Source organism: Podarcis cretensis (assembly GCF_951804945.1).
Source record: "Podarcis cretensis genome assembly, chromosome: 4".
NCBI lineage: Eukaryota > Metazoa > Chordata > Lepidosauria > Squamata > Lacertidae > Podarcis > Podarcis cretensis.
In genome coordinates this window covers 5,171,749-5,187,551 of record NC_137173.1, presented here as the reverse complement: position 1 = coordinate 5,187,551, position 15,803 = coordinate 5,171,749, and the positions used below count along the sequence as shown (strand labels likewise).

The window sequence follows — 15,803 nt, the reverse complement described above, 5'->3', positions numbered from 1 at the left end:
AAGAAGAGGCACTTGAGTTTCATATCATTGTTCATGTTTACGAGGCTTTCAAGGTTTATACACACATGTGCAGACGCAAAAGTGCTCTGCTTTTTAAAAACAACATCTATTCTATTAGCTACCATTAAAACAGATATAAGCAAAATGAAACCAAATAATTGCATCGCGATATATAAATCAGAGGGATAAAATTGTAAAAACAAACTACTTCCTTACTCTTATAAACAGGAGCCTTCAATATATCAAATGGGGAGAGAATATCCCTTGACAGTACAGTGGTACCTTGGGTTACATCCGCTTCAGGTTACAGACGCTTCAGGTTACAGACTCCGCTAACCCAGAAATAGTATCTCGGGTTAAGAACTTTGCTTCAGGATGAGAATAGAAATCGTGCTCCGGCGGCATGGTAGCAGCAGGAGGCCCCATTAGCTAAAGTGGTGCTTCAGGTTAAGAACAGTTTCAGGTTAAGAACGGACCTCCAGAATGAATTAAGTACTTAACCCGAGGTACCACTGTATTGCCTGTCCAACCACTCACAGAGAGCTTCCTTTTTTCTCTTCCCTTCTTTGAATATCATCAAAGAAGCCAACCCTCCATTTTTCTCTTCTCAGCTCACAAAATTTTGGCATGACAAAAGTCTGAGGATTTATTGCTCCTGATCCTCCCCCCAATTTCCCACCTCTTGGTGGTAGGCAAACAGGACACCTTTCCTGCCTCAGATGCCATGAATGGGGCACCGACTCAAAGAAAGTCACCAAGGAACCCTTGGCAGAAGATGCCAGGGGACTCAAACCAGGGCGGCTGGTCGCAAGATGCAGGGACCTTCCTTCCTGGGGCAATCGAGGGGGGGCAGCTCTCAGGGCAAGGGAGCTGTTGGCTTGACCCTCCTACTCTGCAGGGCCCCCCTAAGTAATGGCCAGAGTGCGGTACTGCAGCTCATCAGCTCAACTGGACCAGGTGCCTGGAGTCGCAATAGTGGCAAGACCAGCCTTATTTAAGCTTGCCTCTGGTTTGGCTCCTCAGTCTGAGCAATCTGTCAGTCAAAGTAGGTGCTCTGGAAACAGCTTTCTCTCAGGCAGCTGCCTGCTGGAAACCAGACCGCCAGCTTGCCTGCACCAGATTATGATTTTTCCTGCCTCTGCTCCTTCAGATTGACAGCTGCTGCCTTTGAGATTCAACACTCTGCTTCCGCTGGACCACAGAACCTGCCTCTGGGCCCTGACATGTGATAAACATAGAAACTTGACAAGCCAAGGGATGCAGTTGTTGTGTTTTATGCTATTTGAATTGTACGTCGATTGCTCTTACCAGTTGCACTTCTAACCAGCTGATGGGTAAAATCCAACCAAAATGCAAAAACACCATGAAGCCAGGTATAAATCCCAAACGAATTAAGCCCAAGATGACCAGCAGTCATCTTTGCTCTCTCTCTCCAGAAGCCTCCTTAAAACTGGAAAGGTGTTATGCTGACCTGATGTTGAAAGCTGATAGCAAGAGGAATCTCCAGCAAAGAGTCCTGGGAGAAGGGGATGCCACCACTGTGAGGTCTCACCTTGCAATGCTCTTGCAGGGCAGGATGCCCCCCCAATCTGGTCTTAGCACCAGGGGAAATTCATGAGCCAGAAGGCAGAACTCAAAGCTCTGAAGGCTCAAAGCTGAGCCATGAAAAGGAAAAAGGAAATACCCCACTCCAGAAGTGGCAGGGCCCAGTGTCTGCCTTGAAGAGTAAGGGTAAGCACGTTCCACAGAAGGCCAAGGAGGCAACCATTTTTTAAAGGATAGGATGAGTCACAGCAAAGCGATTCTGTGCAGTTAATCTGTGGCCCTCCAGATATTAAAGAAACACACAGTTGGAAGGGACCCCAAGGGTCCTCTAGTCCAACCGCCTACAAGGCAGGAATCACAACCAAGGAATCCCCAACAGACGGCCATCCTCCCTCTGTTTAAAAACCTCCAAGGAAGGAGCGTCCACCAACTTTTGAGGCAGTCCGTTCCACTGTCCAAGACCTCATGTTATCAGAAAGTTCTTCCAAGTATTTAGTTGGAATCTCCTTTCGATTAATTTGAATCTGGGTCCTACCCTCTGGAACAGCAGAAAACAAGCTTGCCTCTTCCTCCAAGTGACAGCCTTTCAGATATCTAAAGGTGGCTCTCATATCACCTCAGAGTCTTCTCTTCTCCAAGTGAAACACAACCCAATTCCCTCAAAAATTGCTAAGCTACAACTTCCATCATACCTGACCATTAGCTATGCTCTCTGGGGCTGATGAGAGCTGGATGGGGCATCATAAGGACTGCGCCTGTTCTGGGTCGTGGGAGGTGCTCAGAGTGACTCTTGCCGCTTGCGCACAGCAAGATGAGGCCACCAAGCCCTCACTGATTACGGTCAGCAACAAGAGCCTGTGTTCGGGAACGGGACACAAGTTGCTTAAGGCCCTCTAGAATGATGAACTGAGAAAGTCAGAATGCAGGATGACCGCAGCGCCGTCGAGGAGCACAGCGTGCATCGACATTTCAATTAGGGGCATTTTTTAAATCAGCACATTGGTGCTGAGCAACTTAGCAGCTTTGTGAAATGGCTGAACTTTATGTTCGGGGCACTCGTGATCATCATTAATATATTCCCAGCCTGATTTAATCACAACAAATCAATAGAGTGACGACCACTGCTCAGCTCCTAGACAACCAAATGTATTTATCAGCAGGGGTATTTTATTGTTAATTAAATAAAATTCTTTGATCAATCTTTAAGGATGTTTACCCACATTTTAACCAAATAACACCTGAGGCACTCGGCTGAATGGCTCTCAAACAGCTGCTCATCCACAGACACCTAGAGGTGCATTTTCACAGAGTAGCAACACAAGGTTCAGTCAGGAATTTGCAAAGTGGAAGATTACGGTAAATCTCATCATTGTCTCCTGTCCCACAAATACGAGCATTGCAAATTTACAGAAAGAGTTGAAAACTTGAAATTTCATGTGCAGAAAGTGAGCCCTGGAGAGCATGGCTCAGAGACCTGGGAACTATCTAGTTCCCATCGGCCCCAGAAGCCAGCATTTACAAGGGTAGTGGCTCATCATCAGTGAAAGGCCTGTTTGAAGAGGAATGTTTTCACCTGGCACCTAAAGGTATATAATGATGGCGCTGGATGAACCTCCCTGGGGAGAGCATTCCACAAACTACTGTAATAGTTATGACAGGACACTGTGCAAAATTAGTTGGATAGTCTATGGCATTCTATAAATGCTATTATCATCATTAGCCTCTGAAAGACAACCTCATCCGACAGAAGTACAAACATCCCCACCTGAGAATGTTACCACGCAGTCCATGGAAGAGAGAGGCTGGTTTGCCTGCCTCCCCGGACTAGGTTAAACTGGGAAGGTGCAACTTGTAAGAATGTAAGAAGAGCTTGCTGGATCAGGCCAACGGCCCATCTAGCCTAGCCCCCTGTTCTCACAGTGGACAACCGGATGCCTGTGTGAAACCCACAAGCAGGATTCGAACACAAGAGCAACTCTCCTCTCCTGTGGGGTCTCCAGCAACTAGTATTCAGAAGTGCTGCTGCAATCCCTTATCCAAGCTTCAGGCGCCCGCCAAATTCATGCCTCCTTGTTTATGGTGAGAACCCACTGACATTCCAGAGGGGGCTTTCTGGCCAGGGGTCCTTTGGAAGATACAGAAACCAACCCACTAATGGGGGGGGGGGAGAGAGAGAGAAAGAGAAGGGCTGCATCTCAGGGAGGATAAATTTGTTCTTTGGGGGGAGCGAAAGAAGGATGCCCCCTCTTCAGAGCAAAGAAGGCAGCTGATCCAGTGACTCGCTTGGCTTTGAGCATCTCCTATTGCAGCATAGGCACTCGGCTCCCCTCTCTGCCCACCCCCTTCCCGTGCTGAACATATGGGGCTTCTATTCAGGCCTCTGAGCCCAGGAGTTCTGGGTGAGTGACTCCGGGAGCCCAAAGGGCATGTTTGAGTTTGTGCTCAGCGCCTGAGAGCCGGGCCCTGCTGACAGGTGGAGGAAGAGGAAGCTGGAAACTTGAACTTTTGGCCACAACAAAAGCTTCTGTCCCCAGCAGCGGCCGAGGCCAGTTAAACAGCACTTCTCTCCCTCTCCCCCCACCCCACCCGCCGTCCCCAGATGTTACTGTTTAACAGCCGGGGGGGCTTTAGGGAAACTTTCGACTTCTTTGGGAGGTGCTTCGAGGTTTGCAACACTTACAGAATGAGATCCTTCCCACCCCCTAAACACACACACCGGCAACATAATGATCTCAAGGGAGAAAAACAGGGCCAGCTTCCTAAAAATGGCCTGTCTAATCAGCCCATTGGCCTTCACTGCTTTCATCCCAACAGCAAAAGCCCAGTAATCCTAGAATTGCATAGTTGGAAGGGACTCTCAGGGGTCATCTATTCCAACACCCTGCAATGCAGGAATTGCAGATAAAGGACCACTGACAGGTGGCCTCCCAACGTCTGTTTGAAAACCTCCAAGGAAGGAGAGTCAATGAGCTCCCGAGGGAGTTCGTTCTCCTGTCAAACAGCTCTTGCCCTCAGAAAGTTGGTCCTAATGCTTAGTCAGAATCTCCTTTCTTGCAATCTGAATCATGTTCTCCCACCTGGAGCAGCAGAAAACAAGCTTGGATCATCACCATCATTTTAATTCTATGCAGCCTTTGCATAGTTAAAACTATGCTGAAGGCAGCTTACAAAATAAAAATATTTACTTAATTACAAATATAACACAAGTAAAAGGTAAAAGGACCCCTGACCGTTAGGTCCAGTCGCGGACGACTCTGGGGTTGCGGTGCTCATCTCGCTTTACTGGCCGAGGGAGCCGGTGTACAGCTTCTGGGTCATGTGGCCAGCATGACAAGGCCGCTTCTGGCGAACCAGAGCAGCACACGGAAACGCCGTTTACCTTCCTGCCGGAGTGGTACCTATTTATCTACTTGCACTTTGACGTGCTTTCGAACTGCTAGGTGGGCAGGAGCAAGGACCAAGCAATGAGAGCTCACCCCGTCGCAGGGATCTGACCTGCCGACCTTCTGATTGGCAAGCCCTAGGCTCCGTGGTTTAGACCAGTAGTCTTAAACAATAAGTAAACCACACCAAAAGGCGCACAACCGAACTGAACAATTTCCACATAAATCGTAAGATCTAAAAATACAGTATACAAAAAATTAATATCAACAAGAAAACAACGAAAACCCCTAACCAACACCCCAGCACAAGAGTCTGTTCAGCAGCCTCAACTTTTGTAGCTGGAGTCAGTCCAGGCCCTGCCTCCCAGGCCAGGTAGAAATAGGCCTGCAAGTCAGGGAGCAAGTCCTCCAGGACTCACAGCCAAGATGGTCCATCTTCCATGGGACAGCCCTTCAGAGAGGTGAGAGTGAATATTCTAGCATGTGACATCTATGTACAGCCCTGACCTTGCAGGCGGACAAGGCAGGCAGAATGTTATCACAGGGAGAGCCAATGCCAGCTTTTGCAAATGTTGGTGAAGATTACCGTATTGTTCCGTGTATAAGACAAGGTTTTTTTTTACTTTAAAATAAGGTTAAACATCTGGGGGCATCTTATACAGTGGTGCCTCGCAAGACGAAATTAATCCGTTCCGTGAGGCTCTTCGTATAGCGGTTTTTTCATCTTGCGAAACAAGCCCATTGACAGCTTAGCGGATTAGCGCTATTAGCGGTTTAGCGGCTTTTAGCGGATCAGTTGATAAGCGGCTGATCAGCTGATAAGCGGCTTAGGGCTTAGGAAAAGGGGGGGAAAAGGGAAAAAACCCCGCAGGAACTCGCAAGACATTTTCGTCTTGCGAAGCAAGCCCATAGGGAAATTTGTTTTGCGAAGCACCTCCAAAACGGAAAACCCTTTCGTCTAGCGGGTTTTTCGTCTTGCGAGGCGTTCGTCTTGCGGGGCACCACTGTACACGGATAGTGCATGTGCCCATTTTCTAAATTTGGGGTCCCCAAAAGTAGGGGGTGTCTTATACACAGAAAAATACAGTAATTTCTGGATATCTTAGACATGTAACATTAAAGCATTACTGTTCTCCTGCTGCTAGCCTAACTCAAGCCCACACTATTTTCCGAGTGCAAGAGGGGACGGCTGGATGCTGTGTCCCATGAGGGCACAGTGGTGGCTTACAGAGCACATTGTCCAGCCCAGGCCAGCTCACAGGAGCAAGAGGGTCTGGGAAGGCATTTTGAAACCCAAGCTGGCACCATCTCACCCCAGTGCCAGCCTGGGACCTTCGACAGGCAAGGCAGATGGTCCACCTCTCAGCTGTGGTCTTTCCCGTTTCCCAAATTATATGCCATCCGAAGGTTTGATCAAGTGGCCGAAAGCATTTCCAGAATCGCCTGCAGGGAATGTGAAGCCGAAGCAAGGAGGTGGGAGGGAAGGAGGCCCAGAGACCTGGGCTGACTCAAAGATAATCAGGCCGCTTCCTGCAATTACTGCCAGGGGCCCAGTTTGCTGCCCATCAGGAGCGTTGATGCAGGCCAGACCTCGGCTGCGTTGGGCACAAGGAAGCCATTTCCTGAGACAGGCTGGGAAGAGGTTCGGGGGCGCAGGGAAGAGAGGAGAGGGGGTTATGTGGTGCAGGGGAGGGGGAGAGACCTGGTCGCTGGGCTGTAGAAGACCCTGGAGAAAACAGGGGGCATGAAGGCTGAGCTGAACAGGGCGAAGTGCAAGGTGGGCATATACCACACAAATATGCCACTCTGCCAGTTCCAGTCATGGCTTGGAGAGTTTTAATCGAACACCCCAGCACGAGGGCACAAGGCACTCAGCTGCTGGGGGTGTAGAAAACTGACATGTGGCGAAGGGAACACCCCTAAACATGTACAGATGGCCTCTCCCTCACAAACAACTGCTAACACCTTGCTTTTTTTTGGGGGGGAAGGGGGTCGAAGGTAGGAAATCAAGCTCTGAGGCATGCTTAATAATAATAGTAATAATAATAATAATAATAATATTCAGATGCAGAGGTGTCACTTCTAAAGCAAAAGAACAAAAGAAGAGTCTGCTACATCAGACCAAACAGGGCCCCTCTAGTCCAGCAGGATGCTCTCATAGTGGAAACCAGATGCCCGTGGGAAACCAGGAAGCAGGATCTGAGCACAAGAGGACTCTCCCCTCCTGTGGTTCCAGCAACTGGTCTTTGGAAGCATTTCTGCCTCTGATCATAGAGGCAGAGCACAACCATCCTGGCTAGTGGCCATTGATAGCCTTATTCTCCTCTATGAATTTGCCTGGTCCTCTTTTTAAAGCCATCTAGGTTGGTGGCCATCACTGCCCCCTGTGGGGGCAACTTTCATAGTTTCTCCTAGAGAAAGCCCATCAGTACATCAACAAATGGACCTCGACCCTTGGCCTCAAGAAAATATATCTGCAGAATCATCATTCCACAACCTGTTGCGTGGCAGCACCCACAATCTGGAACTCCCTGCAGGGACCTTCACTGTACCCTTTTCAGTGCCTGCTAAAAACATTTTTGTTTAGACAAGCCTACTCAAACACGTGGCATGTTGATGTGTGCTTTTATTTTTTAGTTTATGGCTGATTTTTTCTTTTGAATATTTTAAAGAGCAGTCTTTACTGAGTTTTACAGTTTTATTCTCTTTGCAAACTGCTTTGAGGTGGCGGTTCTTGGGGTGTTTTTTTTACAATCAAGTAGTATATAAAATTTGTGAGGTTATATAGATATAATTTTTAGACTGCACACACTAGTGTTTTCTCCCAAGAAGGCTGCACGCCACCAGCAGACATCTCCCAGCCACCCCTCGCACCAGCAGGGCTGAATTCAGGTGGCTCACCTGTCCACTTCGGAAATGTTGTTGATCCGTGCAGCTTCCAGTAGAGAGTCTTCTGGAAAAAGCAAAGGAGAGGAATTGCTGTGAACTGGAGGTAGTGAGAAGGACAGGCAAGAAAAGACACTCCCCCCTTTTAAAGGAAATTTCCTGCTTTCTGCCAGGTTTGGTTCTGGGGGGGACCACTTGGAACTGCTCAGTTATTGCCTCCCACCCCTCAAAGCTGATTCCAAAAGAACCAACCCCTCCAAGAATTCCACTATCAGGTCCACATTGATGTTACCTATCAGGTGTTTGAACAGGCAGTCCCTCCACTTAAATTTCTTTGAGATGGAACAGAATTTCTGTCTGGAACAAGACACAGAAATCAACGCACAACGCCTGCTTTTAGAGCCACAGCACTGCCTCCTGAGTCCGGCAACCATACGTTTTGGGGGGCCAGTGGCCTTTCCCAAACCCTGGGGAATTTTCTGTCCACAGTAAAGCAAGGGTTGTGAGCACCTTAGTGGTTAATTGGAACAATTCACGCAGTTAAGCTTGCTCCTGCAAGAGGCAGTGATAGTCACTGACTTGGATGGCCTTAAAAGATAATTAGGTTCGGTTTTTTCCCCTGCTGCTCCAGAAGGTAAGACCTAAACCAAAATATTCCAATGGCAAGAAAGGAGATTCTGACTAAACATTAGCAAGGATCTTCTGACGGTAAGAGCTGTTCAACGGTGGAATGGACAATTCCTGTGTTGCAGGGGGTTGGACTAGATGACCCTTGGGTACCTTCTTCCTCTACAATTCTATGATTCTGGGTGTTGCCCCCACACTCCCAGGGTAAGACCCTGAAGATAGACTTCAGTGCATAAGCTACAAGGCAAGGAGCAACAATCAAAACCTCTTTTAATGCACAGCTGGACACTCAAAACAAAAGCTGATCCCTGCTGTGAGAAAGGCCCAGGAACGAGTCTTTTGAAACAGTCTTCCTGGGGTTCTCGATGGTCTGGACTACAAGTCCCATCAGCCCCAGCCAGCACACATGACTTGTAGTCCAAAAACAAGCTGGGGAAGGCTGCAAACCTCAAGCAGCATAAGGTTGCCACTTTGGGAACAGGTGGTTCAAATATGCCACCTCCTGGCCGTAATGCTGTAAGTACACCATGCAAAACTAGCTTCAAAATGCACTTTGAGGACGAGAATGTAAAGCAGGACTAATTGTTTTGATAATAATAATTATGAACTTTATTAAAAACCATTACTGTAACAACTGTTGCAACGGAAAGAAACTAAACCTCACCTCTTTAACAGATCATCAACTGAACTTTGATTTAAAAATACAAAGCTAAAAAACGACACAGAAAATTTCAAGTTTTTGCCACATTTTTTTGGAGATGTCACACCCTGTATGCACAACTAAGCTTACAGGAAAAAGGAGAATCCCCTCTTAGAATTCATTACTGTCCTGAGACACCAACAGGCAAATGAACTGAGAAGAGCAGCATGGGCAAATCCCCTAGGAAATATGCTGGTTTGGGCCAATGCAAGTTGTAGTCCAAAACAACTAAGGGAAGGGGCACCAGGCTGGTTGACAGGAATGTAGAACACTGACGTGTTACTCCTACTGCGGCCCAAATTCTAAATTATTACTTACTGTATCCTTTGTTTATTACATTTATATCCACCTTTCCCTCCAAGGAGCTCAGGTTCCCCTCCTCTGTGCTTTCTCCTTGCAACAACCCTATAAGGCAGGTTAGGCTGAGATGGGGTGTCTGGCCCCAAGGGTCCCCCAGGCAGCTTCATGGCTGACTAGGTCCTAGCCCAACCCTCTAAACGCTACGCACACTGCCTTTTATTAGCCTTGCTTCAACGGTTCTAAGAGCACTCCAGCGCATACAGGAATTAAGGCAGGAGGATCTTTTCTCTAGGCTGGATATATAACGATTGGAAAAGCAAGGACCTCACCATAGGAGGAGCCAGTGTGGGGTAGCGGTTAGTGTTGGACTAGGACCAGGAAGAGATCAGGGTTCGAATCCCCCAGCTGGCCACTACGCAGCTCACTAGGTACGATCTGGAAGGCCGGTCACTGCCTCTCTTGGCCTAACCTACCTCACAGGGTTGTTGTGGAGGTTGAAACAAGTGGTGGGTGGAACCATGCATGCTGCCTTGAGCTCCTTGGAGAAAAAGGCGAGATAAAAATGCAGTTATGTTTATTACAGTGGTGCCTCGCAAGACGAAATTAATTCGTTCCGCAAGTTTTTTCTTCTTGCGAGTTTTTCGCCTTGCGAAGCACGGTTTCCCATAGGAATGCATTGAAAATCAATCAATGCGTTCCTATGGAGACCGTCTGGGGACAGAGGGGAAGCCCCTGTTTAAAGCAAGGGGCGGCGGGGAGAAGATTGCTTCTCCCCGTTGCCTGCCCCGCAATCTCCGGGGACAGAGGGGGAGGCGCGCGGCGGACCTGTCCCCGGACCTGTTTTAAAGCAAGGGAAGGGGCAGCGGGGAGAATCGCTTCTCCCCGTTGCCACCCCTTGGTTCAAAAGGGTTCAAAAGAGGTCCGGGGACAGCGGGGAAGACGCGCTGCGCTTCCCCACTATCCCCAGAGCTTGCGGGGCAAGCTTCGTTTTTCGAAGCAAGCCCATAGGGAGATGCGTCTTGCGAAGCGGCTAAGAAGACGAAAAACTCCTTCGTCTAACGAGTTTTTCGTCTTCCGAGGCGTTAGTCTTGCGGGGCACCACTGTATTTATAATAAGCAGGGCCGGCCCGCCTGCCCTCAGGCAGCTGGGAGGAGTGGCAGATCCACACCCTGAGGAGCCAGCTACTCCCTGCCTCCTCTGCTTGTCACCCGCCTCTTCTGCCTCTTCTCCAGCCTCCCTCAGCCCACCGGGGCTTCCCTGGGCTGCCTCAGGCGGCAGCAACAAAAGAGGGGGCAGTAGCGGAGGGTGAGGCAGCAGTGGATGAGTCTCTTTCCGCTTTGCCCCAGGCGGCGAGACGTCCGGCCCTGACAGCAAGCAAACCCCCCCAAAGCCCCAGCATCCCGGGTCAACCTCCCCACCGTCCCTCACACAGGACTAGCGGCTTGAGTTCCTCCTGCCGGAGAGCGCCACCCTGCAGTCACCTTTGGAGACGTTGCCCTTGCTGTAGCAGAATGCCAACCCGGCGGCCGCCACGGCGGTGGCAGCGAAGGACGGGATCCTGGGGCCGCGCCTGTTGCCGCGGTTCCCTTTGCTGCGGTGGCGCCCGGCCCGCTCTGGGTTGGGCCAGAGGCGCAGGCCGCTGGGCTCCCTGCGGAGCGGGCGGGCGCTAGCGTTCCCGGACGGCAGCTGCTGCTCCTCCTCCTGGCAGGGCAGCCTGGGCAGCCAACCTCCTTCGGCTGCCGCCCTCTTGCCCGCCGCCAGGGCGGCGCCCGCCTCGCAGGGGTATCTTCGCAGCTGCTGCGCGTCCTGCCCCCTGGCGGCCGGCGCCTTGAACTGCGGCCACAGCGCCTCGTCCCCGCAGCGCCCCCTAGAGGGCGCGCGGCGGCGCTGCAGCTTCGCCAGCCTCACTTCTTCTTCTTCCTCTTCTCCCGCCGCCTGGCGCTGCGGGCGGCCCCTAGCGGCCTCGCCTGGGTACTGCAGCTCCTCGCGCCCGGTCAGCGACGACGAGGCCGACGCCGCGGACGTCGCCGAGGCCCCGCGCACCGCCAGCGGGAGCCCCGCCCTCGCCCCGAAAAGCCGCGCCAGACCCGGCGGCAGAGGCCTGCTCATCAGGCAGGCCAGCATCTCAGCCCCGCGCCGGGTCGGGCCGGCTTACTGCCCGCCACCACGGTCCTGTCACCCTGGAAACCAAGATGGCGGACGAGCCCAGGGCGCCGGCGCTGTGAGGAGAGGACGAGCGCCGGCGTGAAAAGGGATCATGGGGGATGTAGTCCTGCGGTCCTTTGGAGACGGCCGAGCACGGCCGAGGGAGGACTACGTTTCCCGTGGATACGCGGGCGCCCCCCTCCGCGCGCGTGCGTCAACAAAGAGCTGCCTTCGTAGGCGGAAATGCCTGTTGGGAAATGTAGGCGGACATGCGCAGGAAAGCGGCGGGCCTTTATCCGGTAGGGAGGAGGCGGCTGTTGTTGTTGCGAAGGCGGCGGCTATTGCGATTGGCTGGAGGGAAGGCGCGCTCCAGAAGGCCGCGAGTTCGAGACCCGCCAGTGGACAAAAGTGTGGCGTGGAGGGAGAGGTATCTTATTTAATATAATTAAATTGATTTTCAGGGCAATTGCTGGTCTCTTTCCTAATGGAAAAGTGATTGTTCCCCAGAGTGAGCCTCTCCCTGCAGGAGGTTAGCAGACCCAGCCCATTGGGAGAGGCAGTGTTGTACAATGGTTAGAGCGTCGGACCAGGAGCTAGGCGGGACCAGGGTTCAAACTAGGGTTGCAGCTATAGCATTGCTAGTGGTGTGCATGGCCACAACTTCTACTGTGACCCTTTTCTTCTTTGTTGTTTATGACTACTTTGGTTAAAATTGTAATTTGTTATATTTTTGCAGTTGGATGTGTTTGCAGCAGAAGGCACACACACGCACACACACTTTGGATCAGACCAAAGGTCCACTTACTACAGCATCTTCCATCCCATAATGGCCCACCAGGTTTCCTGGAAGCCCAACAAGCAGGACGCAAAGGTGACAGCTTTCTTCTGGTTTTGCTTCCGGACAATTCATTTTCCAAGGCAGACTGTCTCTGAGCATGGAGGTTCATTAGCTTTGCCAGCCGATAACTTCGAACAGATTCGTCATCGTCTAGTCCAGTTCTGAAGCCGCTGCCACATTTTGGGGCCACAAATGTGAATCTCCTGCTGGTCACTTTCACGGGATGATTCTGGAGCTGTAGGATTGTGGGAGAGGGGGAAATGTACATCTCTCTTTCTCCACATCAACTGCCTTTTGTTCTACACCATGGGTAGGCAAACTAAGGCCAGGGGGCCGGATCCAATCCCAATTGCCTTCTAAATCCGGCCTGCAGATGGATTAAAATTGCTTCTCTGGGTTATTTGTGGGGCATAGGAATTTGTTCATCCCCCCCCCCAATATAGTCCGGCCCCCCACAAGGTCTGAGGGACAGTGGACCGGCCCCTTGCTGAAAAAGTTTGCTGACCCCTGTTCCACACCATTTCCAACCCTCTGAAATTCTCCAAGCAGGATCTGGTTTCCAGCAACTAATATTCAGACACGTTTACTACCTTCATCTGCAGAGGCAGAGCAGAGCCATTCTGGCTAGTAGCCATTGCTAGTCATGTTCTCAATGAACTTGTCTAATCTGCTTCTAAAGCCATCCACGTTGGTAACCATCTCTGCCTCCTTCAGGTGTGACGTCCATAGTACAACTTGCACTGCACAAAGAAATTACTTCTTTTATCTGCCCTGAATCTTTTAAGATGCCACAGGACTCCTTGCAGACTTTTATCTCAGGAGCACAACAACCCTGTAAAGGAGGCCCAGTTGCAGTATCCGTATTGCAGAGAGGAATAATAATAATAATAATAAATTTTTATTTATACCCTGCCCTTCCCGGTTCAAAAACCGGGCTCAGGGCTGCTAACAACAAATTTAAAACACTTTAAAACACTTAATTATAAAAGCAGCATAAAATACAGTATAAAAACATGAATAACAATAAAATTCAAAAATCATGTCGATAATCCCCAGGGCTAGTTGGCTGAATTGATCCTACTTGGGCCAGCAAGGAGGCCAGGGGAGAATAAAAGAATCAAATTAAAGGCCAGGCGGAATAGCTCTGTCTTACAGGCCCGACGGAAGGAGGTTAAATCCTGCAGGGCCCTAGTCTCATGGGACAGAGCATTCCACCAGGTCGGAGCCATCACTGAAAAGGCCCTGGCCCTGGTGGGGGATACTTCCTTAGGGCCCGGGACCTCTAAACTAGGGGAGACCAGGGGAGAATTAGCTGTGGGGTCTCAGAGCAGGTGATCTTCATAAAAGGGGAGGGGGAGGGAAGAGAAGGGAAATAAAAGATCAGGCTGAATTCAAATTAAAGGCCAGGCGGAATAGCTCTGTCTTACAGGCCCAATGGAAGGAGGTTAAATCCTGAAACGCCCAAGTCTCCTCGTTCCACCAGGTCGGAGCCATCACTGAGAAGGCCCTGGCCCTGGTGGAGGATAGTCTGGTTTCCTTAGGGGAGGGCCGTACAAACAGTCCAAGGGGAGATTCGAACTGAAGGTTTCATTTCACTCCTCCTGTTCTCGGTTGCTCTCTGCTGGACCATTTGCCTCTCTTTTTCTGGCTTTTATCTCAGGCAGGAGCATGACGACCCTGTAAAGGCGGCCAGCTGCATTATCCGCGTTATCGATTGCAGAGAGGAGGGGGTTCACTGAAGGCCATGCAAACAGCTTCATCTCACCCCTCAGTCGTTCTGCTGCACCATCTCTCTCCCTCCCGCTCTCTCTCTGGTCTTCAGCTCCGCCACTGCTTCCTGCCGTGCACTTTGGCATTGCCCCTGCCCTTGTCTGTGTGCTGCCGAGTATTTAAATTAAAGCCGACAGAAGCAGCTGCAGACACTAATGAGCAGCCCAGATCGTTAGGACCGGGCGGCTCGCAGGGGTGGCGGCAGGGCGCTGGCCTGATGAAGCGGACTCTGCTTCCGAGGCGCCGTCTGTCTGAGACGGTGCTGTACTGGGTGGGCTGCGGGTGCTTAGAATTCAGGGGAGCCCTCCTTGCAGGGCTGAGTCATAGCCTTCAATGAGGCAACACATTTTCCTGAAGTGCAAAGCAGAGACCGGGGAGGTTGGGCCCAGCAAAAGCTACAGTCAGGCAAAGAACCATAGATACCGAGAGACAAATTGGAGAAATCGAGAGAGAGAGATAGCCGCACCGGCAGCATATCTCTTCTTTCTCGTATCCAAGAATGCAAGAAGGGCTTTTACACTCGCCAGAAGTTCTGCCCTCACAGGTCCTGGAAGGATCCTTTAAAAAAGTCCCGTATGCTCAGAGACTTTGCGCCTGTTCATTTGGGGAAGATAGGAAGCCCAGAGCACTTGTTCTTTAGATGTCCCTTTTATGAAGAGGCACGGAGTGAGACCATTGATCCCCTGCTGGTGAGGCTTGCTGACCTCCCGGAAAAGCAAAAATTCGACCTTTTCCTGTTAGGCAAAGATCATAAGACGGCCCAGATGGTCGCGAGATTCTGTGTACAGATCTGTAGGCGCAGACATCCCCCGACTCAAACTAGTTTGTTAAGAAAATCCCCAAACTCAGTTCCATCACTGACTCTGGGTCATCTCTCTGCGGTAGCTTATCTTAAAGTTTTAAGTATAGGCTTATCACATTTATAAATTTTAAATTTATTGTTGTACATTGTTTTAAATGTTTGTTTTCCTCCTGGGATTGTACCCCCAAGTGTGTTTTATAAGCTGGTCTCCGACCGTAATAAATTATCTATCTATCACAGACCAGGGAGGGAGGAATCAACCTCTCCCTCCCTCCCTCTCTCTCTCTCTCTCTCTCTCTCTCTCTCTCTGTGTGTGTGTGTGTGTGTGTGTGTCTGTGTTTCTACTTTGTTTTTCTCACTGCTAGAACCAGCCTAAGAAACTAAGAAGATCCTGCAGGATCAGGCCGGTGGCCCAAGTAGTCCAGCATCCTGTTCTCACAGGGGCTGACCAGATGCACAAGTGGGAACCCAGCAAGCAGGATTTGAACACAAGAGCCTCTCCTCTCCTGTGGTTTCCGGCAACCAGTCTTCAGAAGCACTGCTGTGGAGGCAGAGCATAGCCATCATTCAGAAGACATCTTAAGGCAGCCCTGTTCAGGGAAGTTTTTAACGTGTGATATTTTACTGTATTTTTGGTTTCTATGGAAGCCGCTCAGAGTGGCTGGGGGGGGGGCCCAGCCAGATGGGCGGGGTATAAATAATAAATTATTATTATTATTATTATTATCATTAGCTTTCTCCTCCTCCATGAATTGGTTGATTTAGAAGGTCCAGCGCCGAGGGCCTTCTGGCGGTTCCCTCCCTGC

The 15,803-nt window shown here is 50.4% G+C and overlaps 1 protein-coding gene and 1 long non-coding RNA gene across 3 annotated transcripts in view; one reads left to right on the top strand and one right to left on the bottom strand.

Moving 5' to 3' along the window:
• Positions 1-11,726, bottom strand: part of CLPB (ClpB family mitochondrial disaggregase) — a 79,440-nt gene extending 67,714 nt beyond the window's left edge. Inside the window, exons 1-2 of one of the 2 annotated variants that reach the window (XM_079973650.1) lie at positions 10,924-11,726; positions 7,830-7,881 (exon numbers count right to left, since the gene is read on the bottom strand). In XM_079973650.1, the coding sequence (XP_079829776.1) occupies positions 7,830-7,881; positions 10,924-11,566 (695 nt within the window). In that variant the 5' untranslated portion in view covers positions 11,567-11,726. The remainder of the gene's footprint in view (positions 1-7,829; positions 7,882-10,923) is intronic. The other variant, XM_079973651.1, reaches the window with a different exon arrangement.
• Positions 11,727-11,893: 167 nt separating this feature from the next.
• Positions 11,894-15,565, top strand: LOC307215143. Its single transcript, XR_013838314.1, has 3 exons — positions 11,894-12,014; positions 12,324-12,458; positions 15,363-15,565. It is a non-coding gene; the product is annotated as an uncharacterized lncRNA (long non-coding RNA).
• Positions 15,566-15,803: the final 238 nt, after the last annotated feature.